At 36.3% G+C, this 19,721-nt stretch overlaps 1 protein-coding gene across 1 annotated transcript in view; it reads right to left on the bottom strand.

The window, feature by feature from the left end:
- The window catches only part of LOC137392836 (sodium-coupled monocarboxylate transporter 2-like), a 47,110-nt gene that overhangs the window by 8,829 nt on the left and 18,560 nt on the right, over positions 1-19,721 (bottom strand). Inside the window, exons 7-10 of the mRNA XM_068079169.1 lie at positions 19,286-19,440; positions 17,777-17,917; positions 2,114-2,243; positions 1,519-1,723 (exon numbers count right to left, since the gene is read on the bottom strand). Of these exons, the coding sequence (XP_067935270.1) occupies positions 1,519-1,723; positions 2,114-2,243; positions 17,777-17,917; positions 19,286-19,440 (631 nt within the window). The remainder of the gene's footprint in view (positions 1-1,518; positions 1,724-2,113; positions 2,244-17,776; positions 17,918-19,285; positions 19,441-19,721) is intronic.

Here is a 19,721-nt window from a genome sequence, read left to right as displayed (position 1 = left end):
AAATGCAAGCTCGGCAACAATCCATAAAACTGATACGGTTTACAAGGGCGGTTAATATATTTCTTTTGATGGCCTGAGAGTTGCCTCTTTTCTCAAAAAGATCTACAACATTTTGAATACCTTGTCTTGCAGAGAAGGTTGAGTCAGCATCTCTACAAACATTGTCTTTAAGCCTTTTGGCCAAAAAAAGCAAATCTACATATAGTTAGCATTGGCATGTTTGTAACTGCAACAGCATTTGGAGTAATTTTGAATTATGGAAGTAATATTGAATTATGGGAGTAATATTGAATTATGGGATTAATATTGAATTATGGGATTAATATTGAATTATGGGAGTAATATGGAATTATGGGAGTAATATTGAATTATGGGAGTAATATTGAATTATGGGAGTAATATGGAATTGTGAGAGTAATATGGAATTGTGGGAGTAATATGAAATTATGGGAGTAATATGGAAATATGGGAGTAATATGGAATTATGGGAGTAATATTGAATTATGGGAGTAATATGGAATTATGGGAGTAATATTGAATTATGAGAGTAATAATGAATTATGAGAGTAATATTGAATTATGGGAGTACTAATGAATAATGGGAGTAATATTGAATTATGGGAGTAATATGGAATTATGGGTGTAATATGGAATTATGGGAGTAATATTGAATTATGGGAGTAATATAGAATTATGGGAGTAATATTTAATTAAGAGAGTAATATGGAATTATCGGAGTAATATGGAATTATGAGAGTAATATGGAATTATGGGAGTAATATTTAATTAAGAGAGTAATATGGAATTATCGGAGTAATATGGAATTATGAGAGTAATATGGAATTATGGGTGTAATATGGAATTATGGGAGTAATATTGAATTATGGGAGTAATATGGAATTATGTGAGCAAATAATAAACAATACCAAACTTGTCAAGTCAAAACTTTATTTTTTGACCCCAAATTTTGATTTCATGTTCCCAAATTAAAATAACAAATGGTTGCTAGACTAAACTGAATTATATCAAAGGCGAACACCTTTTTCCACAAGTGAACTAGAGCTCTCATGGTACAGTAGCTATTTGATAACTATCTCGTGGCTCACTCTGAAAGCATTCCGGAAAAAATCCCTTTTCACATGTCACATTCTGTAGATGGCGCTGATCCGCCTTGATAGGCATATAACAATGGATACGTTAAGATTGTTAAAGTTTGGTGTGTAAGTTTATATACTGTGATTAAATGTATTCTGTCAACAATCAGCCTGAATAGAAGGGATAGTGGGTAATAGAAATACAGTAGGAAAGCGCTACTAAAAGGTACCTTGTTTTCAATTGTTAAACACTAGAAGAGACAGAGCTTTGATGCAAGTATTCCAGGGTAAATATCAGAGTAAAGTAGAACTAGTCTAATGAAACATGATTAGGAAGTTTAGGTGTTTAGGGAAAAGCTCATGAGCTAGTCAGAAGTAAATTGAGCGAGTCGTGAAATGATAAACCAAGAGTTATAAAACATACCTAACCCCTTGGCGGCACGGGTGGCTTGTACCTCAGACATGTTGGGCATGAAATAGCTTTTGATGATATCTTGAAGGACGATGGCTGAAAGGGAGTTGAAACCGGAAGACAGAGTGCTAAGGGCTCCAGAGAATATTGCAGACACAAAAAGACCAGGTACACCTGGATACGCGCCGAGACTTTTCATAACGAACAGTGGCACCAACTAAAAGATGAAGACAGAGCTTGACATGAAGAAGTACTCATAGCATGAAGACAGTCTGAAGGATGTTGCTCTGTTTCTATCAGTAAGATAGCAGAGTAAGAGCTCTGTATCTAAGATGTATTTTTTATGATTCCTTTTTGCCATTACAAAAAAAGGTTAACAATGCTAGATCAAAAGGTTTGGTAGAGCCAGGCCTAACCAGCAGAATTCTGCAAGTTCTGTAGTTCTGTAGTTCTGTAGGGTGCAATAAATAAGTTACAATTGTAACTAGAATCAGTCTGTTTCTTTCAAGCGAACAATTGTCTAGCTGGTTAAAGATAGAATTGTTCTAGCCATTGTTAAGGTTTTTTTGCCAACCGAATTCTGGGAAGGAGAGAGAAGGGCAGTTACCTGGTCTGCGGATTGGACAACTCCTAGCTGGACAGGATCACAGCCCTGGTAGTTGGCGTATATAACAAGTCCGCAGCCAACAGTTATGATTAGCAGGAAGATAAGACCTGGGATGTTCAGATAGAGAGCACTACAAGAAGTAGCATACCAGCTTGCAGCTACGGTACTCTGCCAGAGTCATTTAATTTACTTGTCTGACAGTCAACAGGCGTGTTCAGGCTCCCAGAATTGTTCTGCTATATTTAACTTTGTTTAAGCTAAGTCAATTTGTTAATAGCATCAATAACAACAAAAAAGACAACAAAACACAAATATAAATTATCTATTTAAAGTTTTCTTAGAACGGCTTTTCTTAAGTTATGTTGGTAGACAATCTGATAAGACTTCATGCTAAACTCACAATATTTTATTCAGGCCGATTGGAAATTTGGAAAGCGGTTTATATACCATGAGACACGCAGGAGGATGGACGATGAAGTCCATTTTCACTAATACTATTGTGGTTTTGATCAGTGTAAACACAATGGTTTGACCTTACTTTATACAAAAATGACAATGACAATAACAATGTGGCGGATACGTATCCTATAACTGCTTGTGACGCAGCCAAAAACATACAGAATCGGGCACCGCAAGCTAAGTTTAGGAGAACAATGCATAAACTTGCCAAGGTTTTGGTGAATGATAGGTTATGTAGGTGCCCTACACAGCTTAATTTCAAGTGGAATGTATTTAGATCTCACCCTAATTTCTTGTCAACAACCCAGCGAGCAAGCATTTAATGGTTATAATTGAAGCCGAGCTCGTGCAAGTTATCTGAAGTACATGCATGCGTTGCGACTTAACAAAACCTCAACAAACAGTATGTCGCTAAATAAAGAACAGAGCCGTTTAAAGGAAATAGAAACAAAAAATATTCAATCATTCAGTTTCGTAAAAGCAGATTTAGCTGGCATACTTAACGACGCACTCAAGTCTGACCAGTATTCTATAGTTCATATCTTAAGACTCAGTCAATCGGAATGCACTTGTTTTTTCAGTTTTTTAATAATGTTTGTTGTAAAGTAAGGCAAGTATTATTTACCTTTTTGCTGTAAAGTCAGGTAAGTATTATTTACCTTTTAGCTGAAAAGTAAGGTAAGTATTATTTACCTTTTTGCTGTAAAGTCAGGTAAGTTTTATTTACTTTTTGCTGTAAAGTCGGGTAAGTATTATTTACCTTTTGCTGTAAAGTCAGGTAAGTATTATTTACCTTTTTGCTGTAAAGTAAGGCAAGTATTATTTACTTTTTTGCTGTAAAGTAAGTCAAGTGTTATTTACCTTTTTATCAAATAACATCTGAAAAAATTATTTTAATTTTATGGCTAGTCTTTTATGTTGGTAGGTTAATTTTTTTAATGGGTATGACAATAATACCATTGTTTAATCAGATGAAAATAAATCTTACCCTCATCTGAATTTATAATTATCAGCTAAATGATTTTAGTATCACAAACCAACTGCTTACAAATATAATTTTATAACCGACGATTGTTCAGAGATGACAAACATTTTAGAGCTCCAAAAGAATTTTAGGTTTTTCCCAGTTGACAAATTATAACCGCAAGTACCGATTCTACTAAAAAAAACACTTTTCCTTTTTGAACATCAGAAACTCCAACCAAAAAGGTGAGAATTGTTTTCCTTTGTGATAAAAATGCTTCTCTCTGACTAAAAGCTGGTGAATTACTTGACAGCATTTCTCAGTGAGCTACGGTTCCCCGATTTTATTTACTCCTAGAAACCGAAGTAAACACAAAAACAAGCTAAATGATAAGAACCCAAGTTTTTTACACACTGTTGCTAATGCCAATACCCTGCAGGTATAAGCGCAGGTAAAATAATGAATGAAATGAGCAATGAGCATGTGTAGCATTTTGGTTATCTACAGGAAGAATAGCTGGTGCCTTTAAGCCCTCGGTGTGTGTCACTGTCATAAGTGACAGTGGACCATGATTGATAAATATCGTCTAGGTTGAAGGGGAGAGGTGCCTGAGAGCTGTCTCATTCTGCCTTATGTCACGGTCTTGTATTGGTCAGAAAGTGTGGCATAAATACTTGAGTCGCTTCTATTTTTAGTAACAGGTTGATAATAATTTGGTAAGACACTAAGTGCATCTCTCTAATTGTCTGTATAAATAACTCCGTAAAATTTGCGACAAGTCATTGACAAACCGGCGCAGGTGAAGAGCCATCTCCTCGCAAAACTCTATTTTACTTGATTTTAAAAGTGAGTGCAAAGGGAATATACAAGTCATGGGAATGAAGTTTATTACTTGGTAAGTTATGCTAGGAGTGGCATGTATCTTAGAAAGACACTAACGTTCATACTCTGATCAATTTTTAGCATTTTATAAAAGCTTTAGACAACTTCTCGTAGCCCGTAATATATACTCTAATGCGCAACAGTGCACATGTACAGAAGTAGTCAAGATTGTGCAGGTTATACCTGTGATAATCTTTAATACTACAAAAATATGATACAGCATACCTGAAGTGTTTGTGCTATTGACAATGAGTTCTTTGAGGTTACTATTTATAACATTATTGTATAATTATATATTACTTTATTTTACATTACCTGGTAGAAAGTAAAATTGTGTTATGACTTTCATAATGCTTAATCAATATAGTTTGCAAACTTCAATAAAATGCTTTCTTATTTTATTATTTTGACCAGTTTTTATACTAGCAGTCCGTCTGTCTAAATCATCTTATAGCATAAAGCTATGCTATAGCCTAGCACTATGCTATAGCATAGAGCTATGCTATAGCATAGCTTTAACTATTTAGGAGGAATAACTTGTTACTCAGTGATATAATTGCCAATAAAGTAATATATATATAATAATCATCTCTGTGAATCTATTTATAGGTTACTTGAAGGTCTTCTCCTGATGATATTAATAAATAATACTCAAGGAAGATATATAAACCCAAAAAGAATACGAAGGAGTCAACAAGACATGGGGCCCAGTACACCCACCCCTAGCAATAATGGCTTGAGAGCAGAATTGAGGGAACTTATCGCCGAATATGACTCTAACCGTATCAGCTTGGATGAACTTTTGCAGTCTTTGGCTAGCGAATTCGACTATGAATTTATTGATGACGGGGGATATCGATTCAACCCTCTGACTGACCACAGGCTAAGACATAAAAATTTCCTCGATGGACCAATTTCTTTAACATTAGAAATGTATTTGTTAGCCGAACAAGCGAGGAGGAATGAGGAGTCTAATGGCAATGATCGAAACAGACTTATGGAAAGTTTGATTAGGACTGGCTGATCATGCCGTCTGCGCGTCTAAACATTTTAAATAGTTTATTTATTTACTACTAAATTATTTTTCTCAAACAGATTGTGGTGAACTGAACCTACATACATTGTCCATTACTGCCCCGTGCTGTACATTTCTTTATTAACGATCTATAGAATGATGTATATATTTGTATTGATTTTATAATACAGACTCTCTATCTTTGAGTTGATGGAAGGTTTTATATATGCTGTACCCTATGAGAAGCAGTGAATCAATGAGAATAGCTTCTTTACAGGCAATTAATAACTTTTAATGTCATGATGCCAAAGAATGTGGCAGCAGCAATACCAGTCCATTTCAAAAAATTTCCTTGGCGCTTTAATGAAAAAAATTATTATATTTAAAAAAAACAGCATTCACAGTTTAGGGAAACTATATAGGGTCCTTAAAGATTCTTTACCCATAGAAGTGTACGCGTAGAGGTGTACGCATAGAGGTGTACACGTAGGGTTGTAAGCGTAGAAGTGTATGTGTAGAAGGTAAGAGTGGATGTGTAGGGGTGTACATTTAGGGTGCATGTGTAGAGGGTTCACGTGTGGATGTTTGTTAAAGAGTATACCCATGGGGATGTACATGTCAGGGTGCTTTGTGATTGGGTATAAGTGAGGTTTTCAAATTCATGTCACAAAATTTCACAATTTTAGGAGAATTTTGAAAACTTTTGTCATGATTGAGTTACTTTGATGGTTTACATTAACAGAGTCAGGTTCATTGACAGTTGATAAGTGCTTACATAGCAACACGTTAGTAAAATCTATGGCCAGATAACTTTAAAAATATTGTAGTGTTTGTATGATACCAGAACCCTTGCCTTATAACAAGCTCGCTTGGTGTCTGCTATAATGTTTTATTGGATTCAATCCTTGGTCTTCGATGGAGACTACTGTGTTGGTCAAATATTGTTTAAAGAGGCATGAGAAAGATAACTCCAAAGTTATGGGTACTCATAAGACTAAATGAATGTATATTGAGTACCCCATGCTATGATAAACACTTCCAACATTTAGTCCTATGTAACATTCTAAGCTACTCCGTGGCAAATTTAAAAAACATTCTGAAACTTTTTTGATCATTTTGCTTAAATTGTACTTCGCTTAAACAAAAAGGAAATTTACCATTTGTTGAGCAAGCGCAGCGTTGTTTATCTCTATACATACAGCAAAGCTTGACAATTATCTCTTGTCAATTTTGTCTAATGTTAGGATTTGTCCTTTCCGTTTTGAAAGTGAACAACTCCAAATGTCAATCAAATATTTTTCATTATATGATACTCACCAGATCGTTCTACTTGCCAATCTTTTAGTAAGCTAAAAAATTGCATGGAGAGTTTTAGCCAAAATTTAGGAGTTGTCTGTCTGTATATTTTTGCTAAAACATTAGTTTAATGAAAATAATAAAGAAAGAGCACTCAATGCACTTAATGTAGAGTAAATTATACTATCAATGAAATACAAAGAGTATTTAGTTGTTAGTAAATTGAGTATTTATAATTCATAGTTTATTCTCATTAACTTGTGATGCTTACATCAATACTTTTTGTTTCTAAACTTGCTCATTCTGACTTAAAGGTTTTTTAAAAATGAAAGTTGAGGCTCTGCTATGTGTTTTAGTTGTTCATATTTTGAAAGAGCAATCCAAGCACAGCAGATGACTACAAATGGCTGAAAAAGCTCATACTGCTATTTAATTTAATTGAGTGAAAACATGCTATAGTTAAAAAAAACTTGCAAGTTCAAAGAAATAAACCTGACAGATTTAGATACATAATAAACAACATAAATCAAAGAATTTAAATTTTATGTTAGTGAGAGGACAATTTCTAATTATACAAGCCATACTTGAGAAGAGGTTGCAGTAGATGTACATTGTTAACCCTTTTGCTGCCAACCATGTACGAAATTAGCTATCGGCCTAGTGCCAGCCATTTTACCGAACATAGCCGATATTGCTTCATAATATATATACAACATTTTTTCAATTTCAAACTCTATCTAGAAAATTTTTGTAACATATTTTATTTTGCCAACATTTTAACTAACACTGCTATGCAAAAAATTCAATGTATCTATACTTTGTGCAATGATAAAGCTATGTGAAACGATCGCTACGAAGCTAAGACAATCCTCCACAATGTTCCTTACTCTTACAAAACTATTACTCTTACCACTATCAGAGTCACTGCTGCTACTTTAATTATTGGTATAATCACGAAAATCTAAATCTGAATTGGCTATAACGTAATCAACATAAGTAATTACCTGTTTTCTGACTCGCACGCGGTAGTTAATGAACTCACACAAAAATTGGTTGTTTTTAAGTTAGTAGTTCTAAAACAAAAGTTTAAAATTGCTTCGTTATTTTAGGCTATTTCTATAAAGATATTTTTGGACAACGTTGTCAATATCTTGAAAGACCTAAAAACCGTGGGTTATGCTGTCAATGAATAATAAAATGAAGTTACTACGCAATATCTGGGAAAGTCGCAATTATGCGTCTGTGGCACTCGACCCCAGAAAACGCATAAATGCGTCTTTGGCAGCGAAAGGGTCAAAAGTTGTTTTAAACCATAAATTGGGTCTGCCTCACTTTTTACTGAATAAACATGTTGACATTGGAGAGTTCTTTCCCTTCAAATACTTGGGTTCATTGTATCTCAAGTGTTTGATGGAAAGAATAAAGAATATAATTTAATTGGTAATGTTAGGTAGCTAGAATAATAGCAAGTTTTATCAGATTTTCCAAACAACTAGATTGAAAAACATCATTTTTTTAGAAAACTAAGAGCAGGGAAAACTTATGCGAGTCTATTATAGTTACAATAAAGGCATAGAGGTAAAGGCATAGACGTAAAAGCATAGACGTAAAGGCATAGACGTGAAGGCATAGACGTAAAGGCATAGACGTAAAGGCATAGACGTAAAGGCATAGACGTAAAGGCATAGACATAAAATAATAATTTTTCTAACAAGGTAGGAGCAAAGCTTAAACGTGACATTATGGACTGGTTGAGTGATAAGCTGGTAAACATAAATGATGTTGTGTAAACTACTTGAAGCATTGACTATTTATAGCTGATCACTTGATAATTGGAAATGAATTTAGGAGTTGTGCTACTAACAATTTATTGCGGCAGACACGGTAGTGTTAATTCACTCTAAACAAAAAATTGTCTTGCCTTCAGCTGTGCTATTATTAAGTAGTCCAGTTTAACTTTGACTCACTAAATTACGATTATAAAAATGTCTCTGTTCAATCTTGCTATGGTTTTGTTATATATTTTATTGAATCTGTAATGTACCTGTAGTGAGGATGCTATCGATCAATCAAAGAGTGTGCTCAACTAGGCATATCTCTTTGTACCGTAAATTTTGCCATATATGTCGACTTGGTGTATAAGTCGAGGTCTAAAGTTGGGTTTAAAAATCCTAGTTTTAACATTTACCTGCTGTATAAGCCGACCCGGTTCTCTGGCTCAATCGTTTGATCGCTAATAGTTCAGTTGGTATCAGAGACAGGCGATGCGTAGCAGAAAAAATGGCATAGAAAAATGCCATCAGCAAAACCACCCATGTTTTTGTGCCATCAGCAACACATATAACAATTAACAAAAAATGAAAGACGACGGTTTTAGAGAAGACCATAAGGCACAAAAAACAATATTTCTCCATCGTATTGGCCCACCTCACCAATAGAACTAAACGGCCACTTTTGGTAATACATGTATGTACGTTTTTAACTGAAAAGCTATGCCGCAAGACAGATTTCTCTCAGGAATCATGATTCATGTACAAGAAAAAAGATGAATGGATGATAGTGGATCTAGTCAAATGGATTCCCAAAGTGTGGGCCTGTAAGCGGATACTACAAAAAGCTTAAATTTGAGCTGAATATAAGCCAGAATAAATTATTCCAGAAGAGAATCATAGCGATGACAAGATGAATGGTGAAGAATGGGACTTTGTGTTTGATCCATTTCATGTCGAGTAGCATTACTAGTATTTTAATATTTTATAAAGAAATCTTGATAGATCATATCATGTAACTTTGATTTGTGATGGTTTTTCAAAGTTGAATTTACTAGAATTGGTGCTATGAAAAACATGACCACCATATAAGTTGAGGACAGACTTTTAAGCTTGAAATTTGGTGTCAATTTTTGGACATACTCCAGATTATACGGTAGGTGACCTTTAAAACTTCAAGCCTAAAATAATTGCAGTTTTCCCTGACTTACATTTTAATATTTTAGCACCAACTTGGCAAATATTTGACTCTTTTACTATGCTAAAGAGTAGCTAGAGACAGATGTTAAAATCTTTTAGTCTTATCGTTTATGGTTCACATCTAGGCAACATCTGACAAGGATACAATTTCACGATTTTTTGTGTGATATTTTAGTGAGTTAAAGTTCTAATGGTGTAAGTGCAAATAAATTGAAGAGAATTACATAACAAGAAAAAGAGACTGCAAGGAGTTAGCTGAGTGCAAGAGTTGATAGTGGAGATGAAATGGTTTGTAGACCAACACTATTCATTACAATACAAACCAGGTAATTGTACATATATATCATTAGTGATATAAAAAGTGGTTAGAAATGTGAGCCTATAAACTTTATCTTACATATGAGGAAATACTAGAATAATTGAACAAACATGGTTTAAGCCCCTAGGGCACGATCGATCGGATGCAGCAATAGATGAGAAATTTATTGCAAATTCAAGTTGTCAATGCAGTGCTGAGTAAATTGCTCATTGACAGTGCAGAATGTATTAAATAGCTGTTCACAACCATAATTATTTTTCTCGACAAGTGAGAACGATTTCTAATACGATACTTTTGTCCTCTGTGTTTTCTGTGGGTTACCTTAGCCTTTATATCTGAACTATATTGACAACAAGTTAAAATTATATAAAAAATTGCCATTTCGAGCTACCTTTTGATTATTACAATATTCCTAAAAAAGCCACTTAATGTCTCCACAAAGTGGGTAGCCATTTTACATCGGCTTGGAAGAGGCATGCATGCTTGACAGTACTTATGTCCGGGTGATGAATAATGTTCCTATTGAGTGCACATGTTGCACATGTAACTGTGGATGGATGCTGTCTTATTATTATATGGCACAACAACAATTCAGAGCTAAAACCAGACAACAAGGAGATGCCTTTTGCCTACTTGGCTTACAAGCTCTTGTGCACCATGTTTCCATGCTGCGCATGATTCGCAAATTTTAGCCAATTTGCAAATTAACCGCATCATGAAAACGGCGTAAATCCGCAAGCTAAACGAGTTTTGCGATTTGCAAAACTTTGTCGAATCCATCTCGCTTGTGAATAATGGAAACAGCACTTGCGAATGATACACATTAAAATACCACGCCAGCTATTCCATTTTAAACATTTTCAATAATTCTGTCGTCCTTTCTTGACTGCGTTTCAGGTGTTTGCATCGCTAACACGTGCGTTGTTAACTGCGTTGGTAATTATTAAATTATAGCGTACAATTTCTTACCTTTTTTTAACAATGCCCTGGAGTCAATCCGGATTATGCGAACGTCCATAGAAACACTTAATTCGCACGGCAATGTAACTTGCGCACAACTCCAAACCCGCATGATGCGCTTCATGCGTGTCACGGAATCATAGTGATACAGTTTGACCTGAGATAGTCCTGGTATGCAAGCAAGTTAATTTAATTATCAGTTTTCTGCTTGTTTGCAAATCTATTTTAAACAACCATAATGAAAATTTTGAGGTAGCCTAATATTTTGATCTTTTTATGTTTTATATATATTATGAATACAATATACAAGAAATATACAAATGTATATGCTATATAAATGTTTAGGAAAAAGTTATAAAAATTCGAAAAACGTCTTCACTTTTAGCTCACAAATATAGAAGTTGTAAGGTTGGTTCTTTACCGAAAGTTTAAACCAGCAGGTTGTTCACAGTTTGTCTGAATCAGCTCTATAAATTTTATATTTGCTCTGAAGTGCGCCAACCCATTTACCATTTACTATGTAGAAGGAGATCTTACAAGCTCATCAAAGATGTAAATTAAATGAATCCTTTTACATACAGGAATAAAAGGTTTCAGATTTAGGCAGAATGGGTAGTCAATCACGATCATATCACTGTTGTGTTAAGAAATAACTCTTTCGTGATTTTATGACAAAATTCCTATCAGAGGTCTGATAAGTTGCCTGCCATTGCGAGCAATGACCACTCAAAGATATTCTACAAAGCTTGTTGGTCAACATCTCAAGAGTAAGCCAAGATCAAATACTAGAGCTCTCATTACATGATAGCTGGCAGTATCAGTTGAACACTCCGTAGCAGGCTGTCTTACCACAAGTCATCAATCAATCACTAATATGATAGGGATGTCTATGTTATTATTTCATCTGTAAACCATCTGGTCTTATTCCATTCAAGTAAATGGTAATACTGTAGGAACCATGGCAGCAGGTTGGATGAAGGTATTAGCTTGCCAAAGGATGTGTTTGAGGTCATACACTGGTATGACTGAACGTGAGAGGTTGTATACGTATGGCTGGTTGCCATATTGATGAACGTGATAAAGAAAATATGCAAAAATGTTTCATGTTACTACACATTCATGTCTAGTTAGGTGGTGGAACTAAAGGGGTAGCCGCTGAGACGCATGTCCCAAAAGAGGCGTTAGTTAGGTGGTGGAACTAAAGGGGTAGCTGCTGAGACGCATGTCCCAAAAGAGGCGTTAGTTAGGTGGTGGAACTAAAGGGGTAGCTTCTGAGACGCATGTCCCAAAAGAGGCATCACAGCGGCGCATTGTTGGCTACAGCAGGCAAAGGTTTTTCACTCTGCACTGCTGTATAGAACAACACTTGTTGTCAATACTATCTACAACCTACGTTGTAGATAGTATTGACAACATTCTAGAACGTTCTAAATTAGTATCAACACTTGCCATGATGTTTTATTATACTGGGTGTATATTGATCAATGAGGTTGTATGTACTAGATAATTTTCCATGATTCTTTTTATTTTTATCAAAGACAAAAATAATTCTTACAATGACAGTATTATTGTTTCTGGTAGATTTACAAACCAATGAATTATGAGTGATATGAGTAGGATCTACTCTGACTCAATATGCATGGGGCTATCTATAAAGAGGGTATATGAACTGTGTTCAGATTTCAATCACACAATCTTCACAAATAAAAAAATTATAGTAGTTTTTGCTATGACTGATATGTATAACATAGCTAGGTTTAGACCTCACTGGCAAGTGAATTGTTCTGGACACCATCTCGAGTGGTCATGGCTTCACAGACGTCATGTTACTTGCAGCAAAATATATGAAAATTTTGCGTTTGAAGCAAATCTAGAAGTTTCCCAATAATTCCTTACTTAGAGAATAAAGACATACCCGTTAGGAGCTAACTACATTCCACCCCTTTTCAGCAACGAGATATTACTGGTGTACGAAGGTTATTGCAACATGAAAAGCCAAAATTATTTTAATTGTTTCTCTCACAATATAGTAGAAAAGATTAGCATAATTTATTCATGTGCGTGATGGGTGTGAGGAACAACCTTTTCGGGTAACAGAGGCTTTGCAACAGCCTTTAGAATGAGCTACCAACTTTTCTAGCAATGTTATGAAATGAACAAGCCTTGGAGCCTACTAGCGTATGATGATGGCTGCCTTTGCTCCTGGACATACTCAACAGTTTAGCCAAGATTTATGGATACCATGAAAAACTGCACAAAGGTAGCGAAGCTAGTCGATTGTGATGAAAAACAAGCCAAAATGTACCAATCTACAACAGCAGACCTTTTTACAAGAGTAGCTTTATGTCTATGGATTACTCTTTAAATGGCTAACACAACCAATAGTTCCTAAATACTGGTTCAAGTAGAAACAGTACATACTGTTTAGCTCAACTAGTTATATATAGTCACTGTCAGGTCTTTCTTCTACTAGCTGCAATTTTATATCAATATAATTAATAACATAACATAAATAATAATATTAATAATATATAATATAATTATAGCAATCATATTTTAAATATAATATTACAGGTGAAGTATAAATGTGGATCATGGATTATCTAGGTAGATTTACTAGCTATGTTTGCGCTGCACATAACACAACTGTATGTATAATTATCACATGTATATATTTATCTACAGGACTGGTCGTGTGCCTCCTAAACCTGGTCCAGACTAATCTCTTATTGTTTGAGAAGTGAGCTGTGAGCCTCAACAAACACCTAAACGTTAAAATTTGATAACATTGTCTAATACCACCTAATTCTACCCACAAAGCTCTAAGCTCACATTGGTCAAGTGGGGAAGAGGTTTGTTAGACCACTCTCATTCACATCATACATTATGTGCCAACAGTGTTTGTGAAAAGTGGACTCACTACAGTAATTGGTTTGCTGCCCTTTCTTTTTGCCCTGATAACCTATTATAGGATGTTCACTCTTATCCATGTTATTCAAATCATATTATAATTTGTTACTATCACCTAGGCATGATGATAGTTATATTATTTATATACCCATTTATATATATTATAGTTTTGTATCAGCTGCTGCCTAGCCAAATCCGCTAACTAGGCTGGCTCATGCGTCAAATCTCACATTCATCAATGTCTAACTACGTTATAGTTATAGCTATATTCATCAACTCGCGCTCGTGTCACTGTTGTTAGGCTATTGTAAGGGCCTGGGCAGTGGCCACTCTATTAATATAGCTACAAACTGTCAATCTAGTTAAGTCCTACTTTATAATGCCTTATGGATTTAACCATATTTGTATTCTAAACTGACAGTCTACTTTTTAAATATGGTAGAGTTCATATGACACACGAGACTCCCATTAAACTGCTTTCGTGGGTTAATTTTGACCTTGACCTGTATATCATGAGATTCTGTGGCTGCCTAACTGTAAACATGTATAGAAAGTGAAGCTAGAGATTCTATTAATAATCCCTGTAGGTCCGACATTCGCTAGTATATTCAAATTCACCGAGTCATCTTACCTAGCCAATAATAACGCATTTACCTTTTTACTAGCAGAGTTTTCTTGTTTGGAGTTAGAATAATAATAGCAATTATAATCAGCAATAATAATAACAACAATAAATCTGTGTAGAAAAAAATTGGGAGAGATTTATAGTCTCACAGCATCTGATTGTTTCTCTTAATCAAACATGAAAACTTTGTTGTTATTATTGTTCATCATTGTCTTCTACCGAGTGCGCTATTTAAAGCCTGGTTCTCACATACGCCACAAAGAACCTGCGACAGTACCGCAGGCTATTGCGGTGAAATGTGAACCTGCACGCCGGGTACCGCTGGAAGTCGTCGGCGGTCAACGCAAGAGCTCAGCGCTGTTCAAATTTCGTGAAAAACCGCAGGTAAAACCTTCCCGAAATGCACTGTAGGCCCTACAGGTGAAGGTTACCATTATCGAAACGGCATGGCGAGCGAACATTTTATGCAGCTTTATATGCTCATGCTTAAAGCTTATGCAGCTTAAAGCCGCCGAGCCTAGCGTTGCAACCATTTTGCTGCGCAAGTTACCGCCGGGGTCTAGCAATCGATATGGGAACCAGGCTTAAGGCAGGTCTGTTAGCATCATTAAAAGCCTTAGCACGAGATCTTGATGATATTTTAATGTTTTTAGGTTACTATGTCTGACTTTTTTGCGTATATCAAACACGTAAAATGTATGCTAAATTGTTTCGTTGGATTTATTTACAGGTTGTCGATAGAGTACATACCGTATCGATGATTGATCATTGATCATCAATCATATATTACTGAACTGGCCATGTTAGGAATAATTCCAAACTATTCTCGCTTATGGAATACTGTAGTTCCGTAATTCACGATAGACATTTTAGTAAGTATACTATTCTGGAGTATGTGTAGGAATGGAAAAACACTCTCAAAAATTATCTCCCCTGTACTAGCCAGCAGCCTTTTGTGTTTCAATGAATAAACGTGTACAATAAAAGCTAACAATGGAAATACCACACACAAAACAGAGCGTCAGAGCAGCGTCACAGCGTGTTACAAAACACTCAGTGGTTGCATTCCGTGCAGCGAGCAGCATTCCAGTTTACTATGTTAATTCAGCCCAGTAACTGCACTCATTGCGTTTAATAAACTTGTGATCGAAGTCAGTCAATATCTGGAAGCAGAGTCAGTGACACAAAAGCAGACATACATTCCTTGCTGCCGGTCACTAAGCAGCAAGGAATCAAATGCCAGTCTGATTTCTAAACATTGATTAGATACTATGGCAACTAATAAGGTTAAATAAATGATTGCTGCACCCTGTAGAGGTCAAGTGGGCAGCAAAGGTTTTGTTTACATGAACGTCATATGATAGCAGTCCTGACGCTATGTGATAGCAGTCCTGATGCCATGTGACAGCAGTCCTGACGCCATGTGACAGCAGTCCTGACGCTATGTGACAGCAGTTCTGACGCTATGTGATAGCAGTTCTGACGCCATGTGACAGCAGTCCTGACGCTATGTGTCAGTAGTCCTGCTGCTATGTGATAGCAGTCCTGACGCCATGTGACAGCAGTCCCGGCATCATGTGACAGCAGTCCTGATGCTATGTGGCAGCAGCCTTGGCACCATGTGACAGCAGTCCTGACGCTATGTGACAGCAGTCCTGACGCTATGTGGCAGCAGTCCCGACGCCATGTGATAGCAGTCGGGACAGGAATTAAGTATGAAGATTGATTCACTGGACATACGCCTGCTTTTGAATGCGAATAAAAATATCTTACTTGATCCTCTAGTCTTGTAAACTATGATTGTGTCAGACAGCATCTCTTCAAATGATGTTCTCTCTATTTAGTACATTACAACTTGAAGTATATCTGAGACGAGTTGCTGATATTTTAGCAGTTGATTTTTTTCTGAAATTAAGTCAATTAAAACTCAACGGTTTTTGCAGTTTAAAGACGACAGATTAGTATTTGTGGAGGAGTCCTAAATAAACTTAAAAACGTCTCTCATTACGTTTCATAGCTGGGTACATCGAAAATTGCTGTTCACGTTGCGGTCGGTTCCATAACAAAGGATGTATCTGCCATGAATGCAATGCAAATGCGAGATCAGTTTGCTAATCAAAAGTTATAACAAGTCAATATGCTGACCTTGATTTAGGTGATATGTCACTGACTGTATTGTTACAGACAGTGTGGCATCAGAGCTAAGAATAGCGTTCATTAGTGTTACAAACACTGCAGAACTTCCTGATGTCTTAAAAGACAACATAATTTGAGCTAAGTCTCAACTAGATCCAGTATGAACCGTTCTTAAAACACACGGCAATGTCAATGTAAAAATAGACTCTGGTACAGCTGACCTACTTTCAGAACCTCATAAGCTACTAAAGGATGTTCACCTATTTCTGTAACAAGCATCCAATGAGGCAGAAGGTGTTTAGTGCTTTGCCCTTTATGCTGTATCATGCAACAAACTTGGTACAATTCTTCTGATGATATTGGGATTGCGAGTGATTTCATTCCATTCGCCAACATCATGCTTGTTTTCAAAATATTTTTAGTTGTTTTTGTAAAACTTCAATACAGTTGTGTACATTGTCACATATAAGTGTCTTTTGATAGGTCTATTATTCTCACATTCTAGAACATTCTAAATTAGTATCAACACTTGCCATGCTGTTTTATTATACTTGAAGCTCTAACTCCAGCTGGTAAAGAGGCTGTTGGAAAATAAAAATCTGGCACTAAAAGGTATGAATAATCCATCAGCTATTTTAATTCTAGCCTTTGGGCTAAAGCGCAATGGTGCAATATCTACTCAATTTGCGGGCGGTTAACACCAGTGAATCCAAGTGTACTTGGAGTACTTGATATTTTTGTCTGCTGCTGTCATAGGTTGCTAGAGATTATTGGAGATCTTGCTTTAGAACAAAACCAAGAATACAAAAGAAAGTACAAATATAGTCTGACTATAGTAGAAACTTGGTCACTCTGAAATAATATAACGCCATTCCAAATAATATGGTTTTTTAAATAAAATTCTTAAAGAAAAAATTCAAAAATATTTATATTTTATATTGCAAAGACTTGTTTACAACTTAATAAACACTGCTCTCGATAAATGTCAAGGACAAAAGATTGCGAGAGTGTCTGACACGTCCAGTATTTTTTGCAAGCATTGGCTGTAAGCTGAGGCTAGTACTAGCGCATCGCGGCGGCGTCTCTCATTTCGCCTACGTGTGCTTTGGCCTTAGCCTAATTACTTACATTTGAGCGTGCTTGAGGCTGGGTGTGCTGAGCGCCCTTTGCACTTGAGCTTGGTTCACTCCATATATGGCTAGCCAGGTGAAAGTCGCTCCCACAAACAGTGACCAAAAGGTATGCCGGACACGCGGGTCTGGATCAAAGCTAAAAGACATTTGCAGAATATTTAAGATTATCTCAGAATGGCCCTCATCATCAGCAAGCACCCCTCAGCACCTATCATTCTGCCCTTTTGTGCTGAGTTGATGGATAACACTGTCATGAGCCGTATTACCAAATAGTTTATCTGGAAACAACTAAATATTATCACTAATTCAGATTTACAAAACAAGATGATGCAGTTACACGCTGTTTATAGATAACAACTACACAAAATAAGTCGAGAGAAGAGGTTATAGATACAGCTGGCTACTGCGGACAGCGGCATGAAGTCATCAGCATAGTAACGATGTGACATTTCCATGAGAATACAGCGACTGACTACATGGAATCGAGACTCACAACGCTCTGTAATAATCACAATGCAAAACAAACACGTTGCCAAGCATATGCTATTGTGTGTTCAACCAGACGCATACATTACTGCTATAACGCTGTAATGCCATGAGATGTTTATCATTTCTATATAGCTGATGTACGATGCCGTAACTTATTTGCACCAGACAACTTTTCAGAAGGGATAGATTAATTGGAAGCAGCATCACCACAATAATGGTGATGTCACTGAATAGATAGACTCCTAGCCGCTTTATCAGCAGCTAATCATAACATGCTGTCGTGTTCATCTCACAGCCAGTCACACGCTGTGGTGTTTATCTCACAGCCAGTCACCATGCTGTCGTGTCCACCTCACAGCCAGTCACACGCTGTGGTGTTCATCTCACAGCCAGTCACCATGCTGTCGTGTCCACCTCACAGCCAGTCACACACTGAAGGCCACAGTTTTTGAATTGTCAGCAAAACATAAAACTCGTTTAGCTGGTGTAACTTTACCTAAGGGTTAGTTGCTCATCTACTGATAGCTTTTTGATAATACAGTATTATATTAATATTTTTATATAATACAGTATACAGATTTTTGATAGTACAGAAATACAGTTGAACTACCAGACAGTGTATTTTTAGAGCTACAAGAGAATAAAATTATTTCATTGCCCCTTTGAGAGCATTCTTTGCCAAGGTCATGTCGAGCACCGACGAGCATCATTCGATAAACACCCTTTACATGCATTTAGGTAAAGTTTTTTCAGTACTATCCAGATGGGAGGTCCGAGCTTTTCGTAAAGTCATAGCAATTTGTTTCTCCTGTTCTTTTCATGGCACTCAAAACATTCCCGAATGAGAACACCCACCAGAGTCCTCAAAAACTTGCCTAGTTAGCGGCAAAGTTTGACAACTTAGCTAACCATAGAATGTACAAAACAGACATAAAATACCAAGTTTTAGGAACAAACATGTAAAACGTCAGAGAGTATTGCTCACGACTGCTCAGCGCGCGTGAGTAAAACGTACTTGAAGAGCTCAAGCCTGTCTCCTTCTCCAGCTCGTTTCCAAACCTCTTGAAAGCCACCAACATCTAAAGAGCCTTTAATCAAAATTGCTGTCATACCGCTGAACATGATGACTATCTGTATTAAATCTGTGTACATTACTGCCTTCATTCCTCCCTAAAATTACAAAAAATTACGCCTAAGCAAATAGCAGATATACAGAGTCTGCAAAACTACGTCACGCGAAAACTCTCCTATCAACTTACAAATATGTATTACAAACACTGCCGAACTCCTCTCTAAACAGAGTAGTTGAGTTTGAGTGGCCATCTGTGAGATATTAAAGGAGAATTAAGAATTCTTGCTGACGTTGCTGATTTCGCTAGCAGCATATTTGTAAGTCACAGTAAAACGATCAGCTGAGGTGGCTTAAGGCCGTTTCACACTACATCGTCGTA

The sequence above is a fragment of the Watersipora subatra genome, chromosome 4 (genome assembly GCF_963576615.1).
Source record: "Watersipora subatra chromosome 4, tzWatSuba1.1, whole genome shotgun sequence".
NCBI lineage: Eukaryota > Metazoa > Bryozoa > Gymnolaemata > Cheilostomatida > Watersiporidae > Watersipora > Watersipora subatra.
The sequence above is the reverse complement of the archived record's forward strand: the minus strand, read 5'-3'. Positions and strand labels throughout refer to the sequence as shown.